Raw genomic sequence first — 22,624 nt, 5'->3', positions numbered from 1 at the left:
TCGATGTTATTTGAAGGAAGCGTGCCTGCGCTGAAGAATAGCCGAACCGGTCTCTAATTCCCAATTCCAGAGCCGAGAGGCGGTCTATCCGCCCCGCTAGCCGGGGGCAGGCTGAAGGGATTCATTGACAAGGTAGGGAACCTCTCCATGATTTCTAGGGACTGCGTTTTGGTTTTTTTTTTTTTTGCTTCAATGGAAGACTGATTTCGTTGAGGCGTGCATATGCTTTTATATTTCAGGTAAACGTTTGCAGTGTGTTTTGTAGGGTTCGTATAAACACTGGGGTGTTTGAGAGCAATGAACGGGCTTTGCATGTGTGTGTGTGTGTGTGTGAGAAATTAAAACCAAGCAAATAAATCCGTATATCCCTTTTAAAAGTCGTGTGTGGTGTTACATAACTGTAAATCCGTTTTCCATACGAGGTATGGCATTCACATAATCAGCACGCACACACTGGACTGTTATATAGAAAAAGCTACATATTATTATTATTATTATTATTATGCTCATAGAAAAATATCAACACACAATAGCCTAATTGGAGCCAACTAGCCTCAGTTAGCGTCTACAGCGAGAAAAACGTTGCAATCACGTATTTCTGAATATGTGAGGATGTCTATATTTCGGTGTGGAGCGCGTATGACCAACATACCTCTCGCTACGTGCCCGACGTCAACATGCCACGGTTTGAAACATGCGTAGCGCACAGAAAGTGATAGGCACTGCTTAATTGAATATTTAACTTAACCCTAAGCCTTTGCTGTCCAATCTTTTGACAGCCCCTCTATTGAATCAAACACCCCGTGTGTTGTATAAACTAGCAATAAGATCATTACAAGAACTATATATATATATATATATATATATATATATATATATATATAGAGAGAGAGAGAGAGAGAGAGAGAGAGAGAGAGAGAGAGAGAGAGAGAGAGACATGAACATCATCGAGATCTTGTCATTTAACATCATGGAATCAGTTATACTAAAAAATGACCTCGCAAAAGTCTACAAGAAGCCATTATAGCAGTGCAGCATTTCGTGTTAGATTCTGAAATGAGTTTGTCAGTTTTTTCGTTAAGTACACCCTCGCTACAGCAAACCCGTTGGGGGTCCCAGCCTTTTGTTCGTTATGTCGAGGGGTTCGTTACAGCGAAAGGACAACCGGAACGAAGGATGAGCTGTTGGGAGCGAGCTGATGAGATGAGATTGTGAACACAAGCAGAATCACGCGTGGCCGTCCGTCTCTTGCATGCAGTATTCTGCCTTTGCTTATTCGTTAAATATTTGAAACGAAGCTTCGTTGTAATTGAAGCTCAACTTTTATTCCAAACCAACCTGACACGAATCGTTCCGAAGTGCACCAAATCTCAATGCGAACATGCAAGCATCCCACATCTCGCTTTCATTCCAAACATGAAAAGGTTGACATGAAAGTTCATCAGATCGTCCAGGTTTGTTTTTTGTTTCTTCAATTGATTCTGCTTTACCACAGGGTTGCTGAAGAAACCAAACATATTTTTTTAGCTTTTTGACAACCTCTAATAATGGCAACCTTATCTATGTTTTTCCCATGTTTAAAGAGGCAAGACTATACTGTAAAACCCGTCTGGAGGGATCAGAATAACACCCAGATAAACAAAGCATCAATCCGTGCAAATGCACAGGCTTAACTGAGAGCAATAAGTTACAGGAGCCTCGTGGCGTTCGTTTCATTCAAGAAACTCTTATCGTTAAACAGGCTGCCCCCCTTTTGCCGGTCACTTGACCGACCTAGTAGAGTTTGCTCTATATGGATGGACTTTTGTAAACGTGCAGGATTTCACATTAAAAACACTGTTGCATATATCAATAGAGGCTAATGAAAAAAAGGCAATGCTTTTAAGCCTGAGTTATTAGGCAGCGAGGAAGTGTCTTTATTTCCACAGCCTTCAGTATTGTTAAAGATCACTGTGACCTACATCCGCTAGTTCCCTGACCCCTAGATTCTACTCATTTCGGCAACATGTGCTCACCAAGTTTAACACAATTGGACGAGCTGTTCTGGAGATATAAGGTAACCCTAGAGACAGTCTCTACTATATACCAACTCCCAGGGGAGATTAGAATATCACAGCGACCCTTTCTGAATTCTCTAATATTTAGATCAATTGAATCCGAGCTAGCAAGCCAGTCTACAAAGTTTCAGATTGGTTCGGTGTGTGGGTATGGCACCTGATATTGTAGGGGGCTGACTCTCTCCTTTAATCTTTCATTGGATGGATCGTTATTTCTAACGCCTTTCTGTGTAATAAGGAATCTAGATTGCCTAGGGTTTAACTTATGATATCAGGCTTGGAGAATTGAAAGTATGTATTGGTTTTCGGTCCAATCTGATACAGAAGTGGAAATGCCAGGTTACAGTAACAAAGTGGACGGCAATTTGATCGGTATTCCTTTTAGGGATGCAACGGTGCTTTGGAAAAAGCGATTGACACGAAACCTTTTTCGCTAACTGTATTCCGGTGAAGCCAGTATTTTAAAAAGCTCATCGAGTACTACTTGCATCTTTATCAATCAATCAATCAATCAATCTTTATTTTATATAGCGCCTTTCATAGCGGGGCACCATCACAAAGCGCTTTACAAGATGCAGTAACAACAAGAAAATCCATAATACTTCAAATAGAGAGAAATGCATCATACATGATATACAGTAAAAAACACACAATGCATAATACATTAAATACAGTGGAAAGAGCAGAATACAGGATAGCAGCATAATACATGAAATAGTGCATTAAATACAGTGGAAAGAGCAGAATACAGGATAGCAGCATAATACATGAAATAGTGCATTAAATACAGTGGAAAGAGCAGAATACAGGATAGCAGCAGAATACATGAAATAGTGCATTAAATACAGTGGAAAGAGCAGAATACAGGATAGCAGCATAATACATGAAATAGTGCATTAAATACAGTGGAAAGAGCAGAATACATGATAGCAGCATAATACATGAAATAGTGCATTAAATACAGTGGAAAGAGCAGAATACATGATAGCAGCAGAATACATGAAATAGTGCATTAAATACAGTGGAAAGAGCAGAATACAGGATAGCAGCATAATACATGAAATAGTGCATTAAATACAGTGGAAAGAGCAGAATACATGATAGCAGCATAATACATGAAATAGTGCATTAAATACAGTGGAAAGAGCAGAATACATGATAGCAGCATAATACATGAAATAGTGCATTAAATACAGTGGAAAGAGCAGAATACAGGATAGCAGCATAATACATGAAATAGTGCATTAAATACAGTGGAAAGAGCAGAATACAGGATAGCAGCATAATACATGAAATAGAGCATTAAATACAGTGGAAAGAGCAGAATACATGATAGCAGCATAATACATGAAATAGTGCATTAAATACAGTGTAAAGAGCAGAATACAGGATAGCAGCATAATACATGAAATAGTGCATTAAATACAGTGGAAAGAGCAGAATACAGGATAGCAGCAGAATACATGAAATAGTGCATTAAATACAGTGGAAAGAGCAGAATACATGATAGCAGCATAATACATGAAATAGTGCATTAAATACAGTGGAAAGAGCAGAATACAGGATAGCAGCATAATACATGAAATAGTGCATTAAATACAGTGGAAAGAGCAGAATACATGATAGCAGCAGAATACATGAAATAGTGCATTAAATACAGTGGAAAGAGCAGAATACATGATAGCAGCAGAATACATGAAATAGTGCATTAAATACAGTGGAAAGAGCAGAATACAGGATAGCAGCAGAATACATGAAATAGTGCATTAAATACAGTGGAAAGAGCAGAATACAGGATAGCAGCATAATACATGAAATAGTGCATTAAATACAGTGGAAAGAGCAGAATACATGATAGCAGCAGAATACATGAAATAGTGCATTAAATACAGTGGAAAGAGCAGAATACAGGATAGCAGCATAATACATGAAATAGTGCATTAAATACAGTGGAAAGAGCAGAATACAGGATAGCAGCATAATACATGAAATAGTGCATTAAATACAGTGGAAAGAGCAGAATACAGGATAGCAGCAGAATACATGAAATAGTGCATTAAATACAGTGGAAAGAGCAGAATACAGGATAGCAGCATAATACATGAAATAGTAGCAGCAACACAGCAGCTAATAGCAAAGATCAGGCTTAAAGAGCACGGAGAGCAAGAGAGAACAGGTGGGTTTTGGGAGTTTAAAACACAACTGTAAAACAATATTAGCCATGATGTTTCGACAGGATTAAATGTTGTCATCTTGGCCGTGCATTTGCGCTCCATGTTTTGGTCTCTTGATTCGTTTTAAAGATTGATTTGAGCTTTGCGGTTTATTTTCAGAGGGTTGCTGAACACACTCTGCGTGTGAAGCCATTGTATTTGGTGTTTAGTGCATTTTGGCGTGGTTCAGTTGCTAGTAAACACTAGTTTACATGTGTATTGATTGACTCAGTTGGTGTTTCATTTAATTAAACCGAGGCTGCTGATTGGCTAGCAGCTTCTGACTCCCACTTTTCATTGGCCAGCGCCAATTCCATCTCTCTGTGCCACCTAGTGCCTCAGATTGGAACCCAGGCCTCCAGAGGTGAAAGGTAGGAGTGAGAGGCGAGTAAATTAGCTCGAGGTTAGAGCGCCCCCTTTTTGTAACTGGTGAGACGGCCGCTAGTCTGACCGTGGCATCAGTACCTTCTCAAGTATGTTCACAGTCCGACCTGCAGACACATGAGCTGCTCTGCTATGTAGCAACGCCCCCAGGCGAACTCAGCTTACAAGCAGATTTAATTATCTGCCATCCAGCGAGAGAGCTGCTAAAAAAAGAAAGTCGCGGAAACACTGAAACGTCACTCGGGGACAAGCATGTCACTGGCAGCCGCGGTCGTGCGTCGAAACGCAGTGCAGTCGTTTAGAAGTGCTCCTGTGTGAACACAGCCTCGAATTACGTTTTCAGACAGGGTGAGTTGGAATACGGAAATGGCAGATGGGCTGTATCAAGGCTCCCCTCTGGTGGAGGCGCTGGTATGCTTTGAAGAGGCCACTGCGGGACTCCTCTTGAAATGCAGGCGCAGGGTTGAAACAGAACAGCAGCCTCGCACTGGGGCTCTTTCGTTTTACAGCATTTCGTCTGGGGTGAAGTGGAGAAATGTGAGAAACGCTCTTCTTTACCAAGGTGGCAAGTTAACTTGATTACCAGGTGCAATACCGCTGTGAAAACACCTGCTCTGTGATTCATCACATCCAGTCTATGTAGTCTCCTGCAAGCGCTCAGAAGTTCTGTTGATGGAATTACAGAACGGTCATGGCGAGGGTGATGACAGGTTAGAACGCAGAGAGTGATCAGGTAGCTTGAGGAATGTGACGTAGCCTAGCGGTTACAGCAGGGGACCTGGAGCACAGAGAGTGGTCAGGTAGCAGGAGGCAGGGCTCATGTAAAGGATCATATTTAAAATATCTGCAGAGTCAATATGACAAAAAAACCCCCAAAATAAACCTTATCATTTGAAAGAGGTGGGGGGGGGGGCTAATGATGTTTCTAATAGAGGGTAGAAAATGGATTTGAAAGTCTTTAGTAAATAAGGGGCAGAGATTATGTATGGCAATTTCTATGACACAAGCATGACAGTTTAAATGTACCCTAGTTACCTGGGCCTGCATACAAAGAACCATAGCTAGCTCAATTTACATACGAGAAAGGACTTTTATAGCTGAGTCTTCATCAGATTTCATCGCGCAATTGTTTTTCATGCAGGTAGGTCTTCTGGTATGTGCACCCCCCCCCCCCCCCCAAGCGGTCAACACATGTATTCAACATACTGGCTTGTATAATCTCTTCTGTTGCGCTGGAGAGAAAGAGCTGGCAGTGTCAACGCCGGGAGATCAGGGAGATGTTTATTAATATTTTGTGATGTTTAAAAAGCAGCCTGTCTACTGAAGCATGGCTTGACATAGATCTGGAAGAGAATGATCTGATTGTCCTTGCCATGCTGCACAAACAACCAGCCTTCTGGGTTCACGCTTTGCAGGAGGGTGGCCTCAGCAGCGTGCAGTGTGAACGAAATAAATCGTATGAAACCTGCTGAATAACTTGATGTTAACATGAAAATATGTTCGTATAGTTGTTTTCTTTAAACTGGGTGTCAATCCTAAAACTCTAAGTGATGCAAAACTTTTAGCCACAGCTGCAGACCATAACTTGAGAATTACATTAAATGAGCGGTCATTTTAAAAGCTTGCTTCAGGGGATGACTTTCCTGGTTCTCCTTGACCTGCCCCCTCCGATCCCCATTTCAAGAAATGCTCCAAGTTTTTCAAATCCGTTTTCCTACCTGTGCAGTTTTGAAAGAAGCACGCGTTCTAGGACCTTTCTTTAACCTGGCGTGGGTGCTAGATGCTGCAATGTGTGTTTCTTTCAAAGCTACACATGTAAGCATTGAAACGTCTTTAAACGATTTCTGGAGCAAACATGCTACAATGTTTTAAAGATGCCTTATACAATAAGTGCATGAGGTGCTGTAAATGTTGTCTTTTACATGAGTTTGGGAATGAGAAAAGGCTATTTGGCTCTTCAAGACTCTTGTTAGCGCACCGTTCTCCCCTACTTAAAAGCACAGAATCTCGTCTCTTTAATGTTCCCAATGTTTTAGATCCTACTAAAGTCCAACCTCAGAGTTACAAACGCCTTGGAAAAGTCCATAGCTCTGCAAACGAGTTTTCAGCGGTTTGATAAATGTGTACACCTGCTATCTTCACCCTCAATCTGGAGAATAACACAAAGGCTACATCGAAGTTACCTTCAAAGCTGGAACTGTAGCAAAAAATCCACGAAAACCTGAGTTAACGTAGCGCTTGTTTTTATTTTGTTTTAAACAAAACGCGTTTCCTGCAGCTTGAGTTCTTAAGTTTGGGGTTTGTAATTCTGAGGTTCTACCTGCTTGACGATTCCTATCTCCTGTTCTGAACTCTGCTCAGCTTCCATTTTGGCCCTCCTGTTCTTCTCTCTGTGCTAAACTTGAAGTCGTGTCCTGAGTTAGCTTTATCTGGACCATTTCTGACGTTAGACTTCAATCAATCCTCTCTTTTTTCTTTCTCGGCTGAAGAGATGTCATTATTTATAATAAAGTCCTGGGATCAAACACGTTCCAATCACTTTGCTGATCTTTGGGGCACGCTCTCCAACACTTCCCTTTTGGAGGCGTTTGTGACTTCTGTGAATAAAACAAAAGGTACATTTGACAACACTGCAGTTTGAAAGATGAACCAAGCTCGATCTTACCCTGAAAATAGCCCCAAATATTCCAAGCTGACGGTGGGACTGTGTTGTTTCAAATTTTCATTTTAAAGTGCTGCATTTTTAAAGAGTAAGTGAGATTTTACTGTATTTCTTCTTGGCAGATTGCAACAGCTGCTGAGCCAGGTGTACAGGCGGTGCGATTTTATGTTTGCTGAGAAAGTGATTTATAATCATATAGCCGGGGAAATGCAATCCTTTGTAGAGGTTCTGGTCGTCTGCCATCCTTTCCTTCAGTGACACATGACACGTGGATTTATAGCGCAAGGCCATCTCATAATCCTTTTATTGTTAAATATCTTGTGGAATAATAATAATCATGTATATCTCATGAATCCCACAGTAAAACTTATTAGAAAATTTAACCATTTACTTCCCAGTATCAATGAAAGTTATTTAATGAGCAGTTCAGCCTCCATGCCTCCAGCCTGCCCTGGACTGGAGGGAGCCCCCTTTCTCTTAGGGGGGGTGAGGGAGCAGTTCAGTCTCCGTGCCTCCAGCCTGCCCTGGACTGGAGGGAGCCCCCTTTCTCTTAGGGGGGGTGAGGGAGCAGTTCAGTCTCCGTGCCTCCAGCCTGCCCTGGACTGGAGGGAGCCCCCTTTCTCTTAGGGGGGGTGGGAGGGAGCAGTTCAGTCTCCGTGCCTCCAGCCTGCCCTGGACTGGAGTGTCTAGGTGAATCTCCTCCCACGCTGTAGCTCCTGGGCGGCTGTACGGTGAGTCCTCAGCGTGTGAAGAAGCGGGCGGCTGATGGCACTCGCTTCGGAGGACAGCGTGCGTTCGTCTTCGAGTCAGCGCGGGCTGGGGGGGTGGGGGGGGGGGAGGGGTGGTAGCGGTGAGCCTAAAAATAATAATTGGGCATTTCAAATATGGGAGAAAATAACAAAAATAATTGACAGCTAAATTTTTATAAAAATTCCAGTAAATCAGAACGAGTATGTATTGCCCTCGTTTTCTTTATGAAATGTTTTACTTTTTTCATGCAATTTTTTTAAAAGTTCTTAGCGCCTGTAATGTGTTAATTACTCCTTGCAGACTCTGTGATAATTCTTCAGTTGTGCGCATTTTGCTAGGTTGCATGAAGGGATGCCACTGATCATTGAAAACACGTCAGTCCTGGGAACAGCAGCTTGCAGGGTAGAGCTATTACAGTCCTCTGGTGGATCCATTAATCTCCCAGCATCACACTCCCTGTCAGCTCAAAGTTTAGCAGGGATCCTGAGAGCAGCTTGTCCAATAGTAATGTTACTTGCTAACTTTGTTTAGCATAAGTGAGGCAGTGAATCATAATCTCCAAGTATATAGAGGAGCTGTGTTTTGGAGCTGTGGATGTATGGCTATGGGCAAATGTTTTGTATCGCCTACAGTTGTAGGATTGAGAGAATTGTTTTTTTAATAGTTTAGATATTTAATAACATTGTGTAATCAAAGAAACTACAAAATGATACCGCAAGCCATAATAGCAGCACAGTAGTTTCAGTTTTTCTTTATCAGTATATGGAAAACTACAAAGTGGTATGGAATTTTAGGATTGAGACCTTAATTAAACAAAGATAACTATATAAATATATAATCTGTTTTTTCTGTCTGTCTCTCCACGTGTATAGATCTACAGACTGGCGTATTCAGTCAGTGTAATGACTGGGCCATACATTATAATGATGACCCTGCATACTGAAGCGCCACTCGGATAGGTAGAACAGGGAGGTCTCTGATAAATCCATCTGTTTTCACGCGCTTGCTTTCCAATTCCTGATTTATAATCTTCATTAAAGTCAATTCCCCATCTGTATATCCACAGATGAATCTGTGGTTGGAAATGTTTCATGCAACGTGTGCCCGAATTCCAGAGAGAAGCCACCGTTCGCAGATTGAAACTGCTGCTAGTAATTATTCCTGGAGATTTACTGCCCAGAGTTGTGCTATAAGGTGCCTGCCTTGTAAGTACCGTACTGCTCTCGCGTAGCTTGTCTTTGCAGGCTCTTATGTTCTCTGAACAGCCTCCCTCTGTGCTGGTGGAGCAGAGAAAGACAAATGGGGCTCTTATACTGTCTGAACATCCTCCCTCTGTGCTGGTGGATTGATCTCAAAACTTTGTCAAGTTGGGTTTTAATGGCTCTGCCTCAAAACCATGGCTAGGTCGTCTCCTTTACTATCAAAGAGTCTGACAAAGTTAGCAAAGTCTTCATTGTGGAAACAGCGGAGAACAAAATCGAACGCAAAAATGAAGGCTGGCTCCTCTGGGGGGGGTGGGGGTCTCGGTGGACGTTAAGCTGAACTGCAGAGGAGCGTTTCCTCGTTGGCATCGAAAGGTGGTCGTCTGCGCTTCCGCGGCATCAGAGATGTCAGTTTCTGAGCCCTCACCTGGCATCGGAGATGTTGTCTGAGCTCGGAGTCAGTGCTATACACAGTATACAAAAGTGAGCTAAAAGCACGTTTTACAAGCATCCAGCGTACGTGACAAGAATCACGCCCCCTCCCCGTGGTCTCCTCTCTCCTGTCTCCTACGTTCTCTCCTCCTCTGTCATATAATTCAACCAGCTCTCTTCCTCCTCCTTCACACAACCCACTTCAGTGACCTGTGATACAATCCAGGGCATGTGCTGAATTCATACTAATTAGAGCTATCTGTTTGCACGCTTTGTCTAAGAGTTTAATAAACCTTTAATTCAAAGCTTGCTGTCTTTAAGTTTCTTTGAACAGAGAACAGATATAGATAATCAAAGCTGAAGGAAGCAGAGGGAGCAGTGTGTTGCTAATGGGGTATTCTTAGCTGGAACCCTAAACATTAAGCACATACAGAATATCACTGTTTACCATTTCAAGAGGCACATATAATTATTGCGACTTACGTACAACCTTACAGCAGTGCTGGTGGAGGCGAGAAAGAGTAAGGGAGGCTCTTATATTCTCTGAGCAGCCTCCCTCTGTGCCGATGGAGCAAATAAAGAGAAAGGAAAGCTCTTATACTTTCTGAACAGCCTCCCTCTGTGCTGGCGGAGCAGAGAAAAAGAGGCTCTTATGCTCTCTGAACAGCCTCCCGCTGTGCTGGTGGAGCAGAGAAAGATAAATGGGGCTCTTAAACTCTCTGAATAGCCTCCCTCTGTGCTGGTAAGCAGAGAAAGACAAAGGGAGGCTCTTATACTGTTTGAACATCCTCCCTCTGTGCTGGTAAGCAGAGAAAGACAAAGGGAGGCTCTTATACTGTTTGAACATCCTCCCTCTGTGCTGGTGGATTGATCTCAAAACTTTGTCAAGTTGGGTTTTAATGGCTCTGCCTCAAAACCATGGCTAGGTAACCCATTTCATCCCCTGACCGCTCTGTGGGAAGAAGAGTCTCCTTAGTCCTAAGTCTGTACACTTAAAGAATTGGTTAATTATAGCAGCTCCTTTTAAGATTTTAAAGACCTCAGTCATGTCCCTCTAATTCTTTTTTGTTCCGTGCTAAATAGAATTCTTCCTGCCTGTCTTCCCAGCTCACTCCTTTAATCCCTGGAATTAGTTTGGTGGCTCTTCACTGGACTCTCTCCAGGGTCGCATTGTCCCTTTGGTGCGGTGGTGACCAGAAATGGACAAAGAAAGTGTGGTCTCACCAGTGCATTATACAACCTCATCATCTCATTCTGTTTGCCTTTCTGATTGCTTCCCTGCACTATCTGGTTGCTGACAGTGGTGAGTCTATTTCAACGCCAAGCTCTTTCTCTTGGTGGGCCTGTTCCAGTTCTATCCCCCCTCATTTGGTATTTGGATCCTACATTTTTGACGCTGAATTTCATTCACTACCTTTCTGCCCATTTCAGTAAGCGACACCTGATCCAGTTGGTTAGGCAGATCCTAATAAAGCAACCAGCGTATGTCTTTCACACCATGTCAAGTGGACTTCTAGAAGCGCGCATTTCTGTTTCTAGCTGTGATGAAACTTGCTCAGGACCTTCCTTTGCCTACCAGGAAATAGAGAACTGTTTCTCCATAACGTAGATTGGTAAAGGCTTGGTTGTGATGCCAGCGTGATGCCCTCCCTCCCAGTCTCTGCCAGCACCCGCCCCCACATCTCTCTGCCAGGCCAGCTGGGCTCCGTGGGCGAGAGGCCTGCCTGATCGAAAGCCAGGGGGCAGAATGCCAGCTGCACCCGTTCGAGCAGCGAGGGGGTGGGGGCAGGTGAAAGCATTCCCTGTCCTGCATAGAGGCCCTCTGTTTCCCTCAGTGCTCGCTCTTAAAGGTGCAGTCCCTGTGCTCCTGAATGGAGATTCACTTATTTAAATCGCCTGATTTATGTAACGCAAGAAACGCCAGGGGGGACAGAGTCCAGCCAGTATAAATACAGAGAGTGTTGCTAACATCTCATCAACCATTCCAGCTTGTAGACAAATCCAGCTGCACCCTTCGCTTTGTCCTGTGGGATCCACAATGCAGTCATGTGTAGGGTTACCAGAAGTTCCGGGAAAAATGGGATCGCCCAAGTTTTCAGCCTTAATTTTTTTATCCCGTTCTGTGACAGTAAAATTGTTAAATCGTCCAGTTTTTTTATATTGTATACAAAACTGTAGCAGTGTCTCAGCAAGTTTACAGCAGAGCGATGCATTAGGTCGTGTTAGCGCCATTCAAAAATTATGGAAGTAATTCTGATTTATATGTGTATAACGTGTTTTAATAACATATCTATTTTTCTCTAATCTGGCTTTTTGTACATTTTGACATGTTTTGATTAGATGACATTTAGGCGTCAGTGTTGAAGAAAAATAAAATTCTCTTTTTCACACTAGAAATCTGGTAACCCTAGTCACATGACTTTTTCTATAGCCATGCCTCATTACTAGGAGGTGTCCAGTAGAAATTAGTTATTCCACTACCACACAAATTTTCCCCATCCCCATATTTGCATCTTCCATCTACTATCCCCTTGATTATAATAAATAGCTTTATTTTTATATAGCGCCTTTCACACTGTACCTCCATCACAAAGCGCTTTCCAGAGGCAGGCTGTGAACTGCGCATTAGATGCAGAGTCACTTCCAATAGTGCGTTGATTTAGTATCTCATCCACAGAGCGCAAGGAGGTGAAGCGACTCTCTCAGGGTCACACACAGCCAGTCAGACAGCGGTAGAGGTGGGATTTGAACCTGTGACCTTCTAGGTGACAAGCTCTGGTCTTTAACCACTGGACCACACTGCCTCAATTATGCTCCCAGGAAGGGTATAAAACAATGGACCAGTGTCTCAAAGCGCAATAACGCAGAACCATCAGCAACAACAAAAACACCAATTCAAATTCTATTAAAAAACAGCACAGTACACATTGCTGTAGAGAATGATGAGAGAAAACATTTAGTGTGATTTAGAAGAGGTTGCAAATTCAACGAAAATGTAGATTATGTAAATGATTATTATCGCTCGGTCTGTAAAATAATTGGGCAAACTAAACGATGTTATGAAATATTGTTTGTAGCATTATGATGTTCATTTCAATTCTCCTGTCTGTAGCCCTCTCTGTTTTGCTTGGTGTGGCAGAGCAAAGCTCTGCCCTTTTTAAATTGGCAGGGATGGGGTTAATTTCCCCTACCTGCCTGGGTTTATTATGTTCAGGTGGCTGGGGTTAATTAGTTGATTAGGTTAATTAATGATCAATCAGCTAATCAACCCCAGCCACCTGAACATAATAAACCCAGGCAGGTAGGGGAAATTAACCCCATCCCTGCCAATTTAAAAAGGGCAGAGCTTTGCTCTGCCACACATGGTTTTAACATCGTCCTTTTTCATTCCCTCTGTGACCTGCTGCTATGTGAACGTCTTTTTGTGTTGCCTTTTTATGGCTCACATTGTGAATGAGAAATAATCAATGCATCTGGCTGTAATGTGTGCTCTAGTCTAACAAATCGCTTCTGGCTCTCGGCGCTGACTTTCTGAATTGGGCAGAAAAATAAGCCTCACCTTTTTCTCGTGCCACCTGTCGGGTCGTGTGAGTTTCCATGTCGTTTAGGGAGATTCGTTCTCCTTCCAAATGCAAAAGCTTCCCTCCACTCACTTCGGTGCACAGTGCAACACTGATTTCCTTCCCTCCGCTCACTTCAGTGCACAGTGCAACACTGATAGGCTTCCCTCCGCTCACTTCCCCTGCCTTGAGGAAGGAATAAGCCTGGTGGCTAATGATCTGCTCTGAAACGACACACCGCACAGAACACGCACACTGGATATTAAACAGGCACGACAATGCAGACAGAGCACAGAGATCCCACCAACACAGGAATCATTTTATTGGAGGCTTGTGCCACGCTTGCAGCTTCAGCAGCTGATATTATCCGGCGAGCTACAGCTGATGCAGGTCCTGCAGAGGTGCAACCCAGACCTCGCAAGCATGCGATTGACTGGGCTCTGATGAATTCCTCACCTTGCATTCCCGTGGGCTGCAATTAAAGCGCTAACGATCTGCAGCGAGGGGCCAGACACTGTTCTACAGTCAGAGCTGGGATTGAGACGCCAACACAGGGAATTCATTCTGCCTCTTCAGCACAATGGCAACGTCGCTGGCTGAGTTTAATAATTTCACCTGGGGATCAATCCAGTCCACCTTTTTTTATTAAAATTCCAGGTTAGTTTATTGAGAGGGGGGTGTGGCAGAATGCAAAATAAGAGCTAGAAACCAAGGCTAGGGAACTGTGTCCTTTAGGCTAACCAAAGCTTTTAAATCCATCCTCTTCCCTTATTTTAGGACCAACGAAGGTCTCATTACCAAGAGCAGCATTTTAAAATTGAAACTAAATGATTTTCTTTCTAAGTGTTGCCTAGTCACAATTAACACAACTGATCATGGTGTCGCATTGACAATTTATGATACGTTACAGAATATTATATATACTGCACCCTCTTTACAGAAATGCATCCTTTTATAAATTTTACAGTGCACTCAAATCACAGAGCCTACCTGCTGCTTTTGTTTTCTGGTGCTATGAGTCAGGCTTTCTTTGCAAATTCTAGACTTCCGATTCAGAACTGTAATTGTAGTCCAGAAACTTAGCTTTCTTATAGATCCCAGAGATTGCAGGAGGTTTGCAGTGTGTCTGTTCTCTGTGCATGTGGTCAGTGGAAGGCATTGCACAGGCAGCGCTGTGCCAGTATTTGAAAACCATTGAGGTTTAAACACAGGGCAGTGAGCACAGCAATAGCAGCTTGAGAAATACTGTGTGCCATGGCAGCAATTACCAAACACAACATAAACACAATGACGACAGCCTCTTAAAGGAACGCTGCCCGAAAGCAGTGTTCTTACCTCTTATTAGCTCTAGCAACGTTATTTCTGCCCCTCCTTTAAATGAGGCTTTAAAATCGAAGAGCCTTTGGTTCTTTGCTTTTATTTTTTTTCTACAATATGCAATAGGAAGATTTCAAAGACATCACTATTAAAGCAAATATTGTTGCTCATTTTCTTCTAGTTTTACCTAAAGGTGAAAGTAATACTGATGAAGGCACTGGAGCCCAAACGCTGGTCTGCTTGACTCAGTTTAGTTTCAATAACACTGATGAAGGCACTAGAGCCCAAACGCTGGTCTGCTTGACTCAGTTTAGTTTCAGTAACGCTGATGAAGGCACTAGAGCCCAAACGCTGCTCTGCTTGACACAGTTTTGTTTCAGTAACGCTGATGAAGGCACTAGAGCCCAAACGCTGCTCTGCTTGACACAGTTTTGTTTCAGTAACGCTGATGAAGGCACTAGAGCCCAAACGCTGGTCTGCTTGGTCTCTTCTAGTTTTACAGCAGCACCACAAATTAAGGTATTAGCGCAAACATCCTGACGCAACCACAGGCAGCCTTTAAATAAGCTTTGTGTTCTCGCTGAAGCCCAAGCTGCCAACGATTGGTCTGCAGTGCTGTGGCGTCGTGTCAACACAGCCCCGGGGCATCTCTCTACGCGAGACCTGGATTGATTTCTCTCTACAGGACCTGAGCTACAAATGTGATTAAGTGTTCCTAGCCTATAGGAGCCTGTCAGCCCACAGCTTCGTGTTGTGTTTGAAGATCTCAGAAGAAACATTGGAGCAGCTTTCCTTGAAATGAAGCCTGTTTTTATTGGAACCCGTTATTAAAAATGCTTGGGTTGTTTAAAAAATAACCCCATTGCCAGTTTGAGGGAGGCCCGGAACACTCTCTCTCTCTCTCTCTCTCTCTCTCTCTCTCTCTCTCTCTCTCTCTCTCTCTCTCTCTCTCTCTCTCACAGCACTGTCCGTCACACTAAACTTCAAAACCCATCTTTTCCCCTCTTATTAGCACTGGCCACAGTATATCTGCTCCTCTTATATTCAGTGTTTTTAATGCCTGGGGGTTTTCAAAGATGCCGAGAGCTGATGTATAATCACTTCTTGTTGTGTTGTAGGTCAAAGCCACTCCAATCAATCGATCAATCGGTCAATCGTTATCCTCTCATGGTCGAGCACCATCACACTTTACATGATGCAGTAACGGCAAGAAAAAATGGTCGAGCTGCGCTGCAGAACGTGTTGCTTCCTGAATTAACAAGCAAAGAACCAAACGAAGAGAAGCAAAGTTAAAGAGAGGCACGAAGTCTCATGTGAAAGCACTGGCTAGCACTGAACGATGCAGTCCAGGCTGTGTGCCTGCTCTGCACTAGGTCTGAGTCAGACAGATTGCATCTGATTCCAGCCGTGTGGTGACAGATTTCAAACAGGCTGCAGAGATACCACCAAAGGCTTTAAAGAGACATGATACATTGTACTGCAGGAAAAAACAAAACAGCTAAATAACACATTGCTGTCTGTACTGCACAGGGAAAGGATGACTACTGTTACAGTGAAGAACCTTTAACAGCATCACCAGCAACAAAAAATGCATTGCACAATACAGACAGACAGATAGGATACCATGGTACTGCACCTCCTGAACTGTCCATCACCTCCTGAACAGTTCCCATCACCTCCTGAACTGTGTCCATCACCTCCTGAACTGTTCCCATCATCTCCTGAACTGTGTCCATCACCTCCTGAACTGTTCCCATCATCTCCTGAACTGTTCCCATCATCTCCTGAACTGTGTCCGTCACCTCCTGAACTGTTCCCATCACCTCCTGAACTGTTCCCATCACCTCCTGAACTGTTCCCATCACCTCCTGAACTGTTCCCATCACCTCCTGAACTGTTCCCATCATCTCCTGAACTGTTACTATCACCTCCTGAACTGTTCCCATCATCTCCTGAACTGTTCCCATCATCTCCTGAACTGTGTCCATCACCTCCTGAACTGTTCCCATCACCTCCTGAACTGTTCCCATCACCTCCTGAACTGTTCCCATCACCTCCTGAACTGTTCCCATCACCTCCTGAACTGTTCCCATCACCTCCTGAACTGTTCCCATCACCTCCTGAACTGTTCCCATCACCTCCTGAACTGTTCCCATCACCTCCTGAACTGTTCCCATCACCTCCTGAACTGTTCCCATCACCTCCTGAACTGTTCCCATCATCTCCTGAACTGTTCCCATCACCTCCTGAACTGTTCCCATCATCTCCTGAACTGTGTCCATCATCTCCTGAACTGTTCCCATCACCTCCTGAACTGTTCCCATCACCTCCTGAACTGTTCCCATCACCTCCTGAACTGTTACCATCACCTCCTGAACTGTTCCCATCACCTCCTGAACTGTTCCCATCATCTCCTGAACTGTTCCCATCACCTCCTGAACTGTTCCCATCACCTCCTGAACTGTTCCCATCATCTCCTGAACTGTTCCCATCACCTCCTGAACTGTTCCCATCATCTCCTGAACTGTTCCCATCACCTCCTGAACTGTTCCCATCACCTCCTGAACTGTTCCCATCATCTCCTGAACTGTTCCCATCATCTCCTGAACTGTTCCCATCATCTCCTGAACTGTTCCCATCATCTCCTGAACTGTTCCCATCATCTCCTGAACTGTTTCCATCACCTCCTGAACTGTTCCCATCACCTCCTGAACTGTTCCCATCACCTCCTGAACTGTGTCCATCACCTCCTGAACTGTTCCCATCACCTCCTGAACTGTTCCCATCACCTCCTGAACTGTTCCCATCACCTCCTGAACTGTTACTATCACCTCCTGAACTGTTCCCATCATCTCCTGAACTGTTCCCATCACCTCCTGAACTGTTCCCATCACCTCCTGAACTGTTCCCATCACCTCCTGAACTGTTCCCATCACCTCCTGAACTGTTCCCATCACCTCCTGAACTGTTCCCATCATCTCCTGAACTGTTCCCATCACCTCCTGAACTGTTCCCATCACCTCCTGAACTGTTCCCATCACCTCCTGAACTGTTCCCATCACCTCCTGAACTGTTCCCATCATCTCCTGAACTGTTCCCATCACCTCCTGAACTGTTCCCATCACCTCCTGAACTGTTCCCATCATCTCCTGAACTGTTTCCATCACCTCCTGAACTGTTCCCATCACCTCCTGAACTGTTCCCATCACCTCCTGAACTGTTCCCATCACCTCCTGAACTGTTCCCATCACCTCCTGAACTGTTCCCATCACCTCCTGAACTGTTACTATCACCTCCTGAACTGTGTCCATCACCTCCTGAACTGTTCCCATCATCTCCTGAACTGTTCCCATCACCTCCTGAACTGTTCCCATCATCTCCTGAACTGTTCCCATCATCTCCTGAACTGTGTCCATCACCTCCTGAACTGTTCCCATCACCTCCTGAACTGTTCATCATCTCCTGAACTGTGTCCATCACCTCCTGAACTGTTCATCACCTCCTGAACTGTGTCCGTCACCTCCTGAACTGTTACTATCACCTCCTGAACTGTTTCCATCACCTCCTGAACTGTTCCCATCACCTCCTGAACTGTTCCCATCATCTCCTGAACTGTTCCCATCACCTCCTGAACTGTTCCCATCACCTCCTGAACTGTTCCCGTCACCTCCTGAACTGTTCCTATCACCTCCTGAACTGTTCCCATCACCTCCTGAACTGTTCCCATCACCTCCTGAACTGTTCCCATCACCTCCTGAACTGTTCCCATCACCTCCTGAACTGTTCCCATCACCTCCTGAACTGTTCCCATCACCTCCTGAACTGTGTCCGTCACCTCCTGAACTGTTCCCATCATCTCCTGAACTGTTCCCATCACCTCCTGAACTGTTCCCATCACCTCCTGAACTGTTCCCATCACCTCCTGAACTGTTCCCATCACCTCCTGAACTGTTCCCATCACCTCCTGAACTGTTCCCATCACCTCCTGAACTGTTCCCATCACCTCCTGAACTGTTCCCATCACCTCCTGAACTGTTACTATCACCTCCTGAACTGTCCGTCACCTCCTGAACTGTGTCCATCACCTCCTGAACTGTCCATCACCTCCTGAACTGTTCCCATCACCTCCTGAACTGTGTCCATCACCTCCTGAACTGTCCATCACCTCCTGAACTGTCCCCATCACCTCCTGAACTGTCCGTCCACTCCTTGACCTCTTGACCCTCTGGCAGAGAGACAGCCTTTAGCAGCCTATCAAATCCACTCTCTAGAAATCCCCAACATGTGCTCTTTGTTTACACTTCTCACTGCCTCATTGAACAGTATGCCTCGTGGTGTTCCCCCCTCATCAAACTGCAACATGACCTTGTTCAATTAAAGGGCTATTTTATATTTCATTTCCGTGTGATCTTTGATTGCTGTTTCTTCTCAGGTCATTCATAACCAGACAGACTAACTGTTTCAAACTAGCTGTAACTTTTTTACAATCACTACTGAAAGGTGACTTGCTGAAGCTAGGAAGAGATTTTAGAAACTTTGTATGAGATTACTCAAGGCTGGGGTGTGCGTGGCTCAGTGAGGGAGGGGGGTGTGTGTAGCTCAGTGAGGGAGGGGGAGGTGTGTAGCTCAGTGAGGGAGGGGGTGTGTGTAGCTCAGTGAGGGAGGGACGTGTGCGTGCAGCTCAGTGAGGGAGGGGGGTGCTTGTGGCTCAGTGAGGGAGGGGGGGTGTGTGCAGCTCAGTGAGGGAGGGGGGTGTGTGTAGCTCAGTGAGGGAGGGACGTGTGCGTGCAGCTCAGTGAGGGAGGGGGGTGCTTGTGGCTCAGTGAGGGAGGGGGGGTGTGTGCAGCTCAGTGAGGGAGGGGGGTGTGTGTGGCTCAGTGAGGGAGGGGGGTGTGTGTAGCTCAGTGAGGGAGGGGGGTGTGTGTAGCTCAGTGAGGGAGGGGGTGTGTGTAGCTCAGTGAGGGAGGGACGTGTGCGTGCAGCTCAGTGAGGGAGGGGGGTGCTTGTGGCTCAGTGAGGGAGGGGGGGTGTGTGCAGCTCAGTGAGGGAGGGGGGTGCGTGTAGCTCAGTGTGGGGGCTGGCTGGGGTGTGAAGCTCAGTGAGGGAGGGGGGAGGTGTTTGTGGGGCTGTGTGTGTGATAGTGGATGGGCTGCAGTTGTGAGTGGCCTTGCTGTCAATCTATGATGTATGATCCTAGTCTTGGAGGGTTGTAGCTACATTTCCCCCCTGCGCTGCAATCAGTCACATCAGCTGATAACACACGCAGCCATCCATAAGACTACCACTGAAGTCAGACAGCACTGTGACACTGTGTGACCGTGTGTGGCTGTAATTCTGTGTGTGACTGTGGGATTGTGTGTTCTGTGTGTTTTTGTTTCTTTCTTTCTTGGGTATTATTTTCATGATCAGGAAGCAGGCACATTAAATAAAAAAAGGGAAACTGACAACTGTAAAGGATTCTGTACAGTGTCAGTTTGTTGCATTGCTTTGTTGACGGGGGAGAGACGCAGAGTGTGGGTCGTGAGTCTTAGTGTTTTATTAAAATTGAGTGAGCTCTTTGACTCTGTGTGAGTTGCCTGTTCTAGGTGCTGGGGAACTGCCTTCTGTCACAAACGCTCTTTAAGGAAAAGAGCGACAGGGGGAGGCAGCACAAGGAGGTTCAGTGCCTCGCTTGGGGTCACACACAGTGAGTCAGGAGCTGAGCTGGGATTTGAACCTCCTGGTTACAAGCCCCTTTCTTTAACTACTGGACCACACAGCCCTCCTATACAATGGGTATAGTTTTGATTTATCCAGAGAAGCCCTTTTCCTATTGTGAGCAAAATGAGAAAAATGAAGAGACGTAAGAAATATGAGATCATGACTCTGGAAATAGACCCCTTTCATTTTATTTTCTTCTGCATTTGTGGCTAATTTATCCATCTGTAGTTTAGGTGGTGAAAAGTCTACAATGTTTGAAAATACAGACGCGGCTGGAAACAGCAATGAAAATACCCCAAAACAGTATCACTCTTCTGTGTAAAACACTCATTAGAAACCATGGTTTTTAGTATTTGCGCTGTACATGTGTGTAAGAGATCAGGCTTGGACAGCGCTGTTTTTGAAACACATGCACCCACGCCAGGTTTCTGATTTCCAGTCCAAATCTATACGTTATCACTGCAGTGCTTTCTCTTAGATTACACTAAAGTTGTGTGCTTAATAACTATGTTATAGAGTGTTAGTAAAGCATTATAGATGTGTTAAGCATACAATAGCCATAGATGGGATTACAGTTTTATAAAGTTTTATAATGCTTTATTAACTCTCTATAACATAGTTATTAAGCATATGTTATATATTTATAAAACATTAATAAGCAGCATCTTAATATAAAGTGTTACCTTTCTGTGTAGCCTATTTTTAACTTTTGAGAGAATCAGAATCTGGGGGTGTCTGTAAGTCAATTAGACATATTCCCTCTTGCATGCAACAACGAAGATCACAATACTTTGCCATGCTACTGATGGCTCTTAGTTAAGATACTGTAGAGCTGTGCAGGAAGCTGACTATCACTGACCTCTCCAGAAGGCTTTGCTCATATTGTCTAAGGAGTAGAAGCCAAATCAAAGGAGCTTGCATGACGCACTGGTGAGACCGCACTTCGAATCCTGTGGGGAACGTCGTTGATTGAGACGGATTAAGAACGGAGAGTGCTGAGGATAGGGAATGAGGTATCTAGTCATGTTGCTGATGGTGAGTCATTGGGGTTTCTCCAAAACCTGACTCGACAGAGTTTTGAGATCAATCAGCTACTAGGAATCGGACAAGCATTGATGCTCTGAATGGCCTGCTCTCGTTCATAAATACGATATTGAAATACAATTGGGCTTATAAATTGCTTTTTGTGAGCTCAAAGAGCTGTTCATAAAATAATTAATTAATAAACGCCAAACAGATAGATTGAAGCCCTATCCGCCTCCCCCAGCTTTGAGCTGAGTCTTCAGCACGGTCAGTAGCCCTGCAGGAGAAAAGCGAAAGAGAACAGGCTGGGACGCATTCAGACAACAAGATCCGAAAATCAATCTGAAATGAAACAGGCAACCCAGCGCTCTCTCTCTCTCTCTCTCTCTCTCTCTCTCTCTCTCTCTCTCTCTCTCTCTCTCCCTCTCTCCTCCCCCCCCTCTCCTCTCTCTCCCGCAGTGAGATCTCTGGAGGATGAAGTGAGCCCCTTTCCCAGGACTCTCATGAGGAAAGCTTGGAAAGATGGAACGTAACAGAGGGGAGAAAAGAGACAGGCACTGTTCCCTACTAGCGACCGGGCTGCATGCAGAAAAACAAGCGTCCACAGTCTAAAAGGAAATACACCCCAATAAAACCGCTAACCACATGAAGACGAGTTTGTTTTTCAAAGGAAGAAGGAATACAATCTCTTTATACCTGTGCGACTGTGTTCAGTGACTTCCTTTCTCAAGTCAAAATGTTTTGCTTCCTCCTTCCAGAGTGGTTGTCCCAATGCGGGGTCCCAGTGTTCTCCCCTAAAAGGAGGGGGGACACTTGCGTCCTGTGGATCTTGGGCTTGGCTCTGCCGCTGGCTCTGACCTCGTGCCAAAAAACTGACGGAGCCAGCAGCAAATATCCACTGGTGACCACCAACTACGGCAAACTCCGCGGAGTGAAGAAAGATCTCAACAATGAGATCCTGGGACCCGTGGAGCAGTATTTGGGGGTACCCTACGCCACCCCCCCAGTTGGAGAGCGGAGGTTTCAGCCCCCGGAAGCCCCAGGCTCCTGGTCTGAAGTCCGGAACGCCACTCAGTTCGCACCAGTTTGCCCGCAGAATATTCACGGCGTGCTGCCGGAAATCATGCTCCCGGTGTGGTTTACGGATAACCTGGAAATCGTGGCAGGATACGTGCAGAACCAGAGTGAGGACTGTCTCTACCTTAACGTTTACGTGCCAACTGAAGACGGTAAGTGATCTTTGGCCGTTCAATAGCTTCAGGAATTTTTCCACTCTTGCAGGATTTCTTGTTGTGTACAGTGCCTTTCATTTCCCCCTCCTCTT

At 44.8% G+C, this 22,624-nt stretch overlaps 1 protein-coding gene across 1 annotated transcript in view; it reads left to right on the top strand.

Annotated features, from left to right (window-relative positions):
- LOC121306608 (neuroligin-2-like) overlaps nucleotides 1-22,624 on the top strand; it is a 59,165-nt gene that overhangs the window by 913 nt on the left and 35,628 nt on the right. The window contains exon 2 of the mRNA XM_041238423.1: nucleotides 21,760-22,529. Within this exon, the coding sequence (XP_041094357.1) occupies nucleotides 22,037-22,529 (493 nt within the window). The 5' untranslated portion in view covers nucleotides 21,760-22,036. The remainder of the gene's footprint in view (nucleotides 1-21,759; nucleotides 22,530-22,624) is intronic.

Source organism: Polyodon spathula, chromosome 48, assembly GCF_017654505.1.
Source record: "Polyodon spathula isolate WHYD16114869_AA chromosome 48, ASM1765450v1, whole genome shotgun sequence".
In the NCBI taxonomy this organism is placed as follows: domain Eukaryota; kingdom Metazoa; phylum Chordata; class Actinopteri; order Acipenseriformes; family Polyodontidae; genus Polyodon; species Polyodon spathula.
The sequence above is the reverse complement of the archived record's forward strand: the minus strand, read 5'-3'. Positions and strand labels throughout refer to the sequence as shown.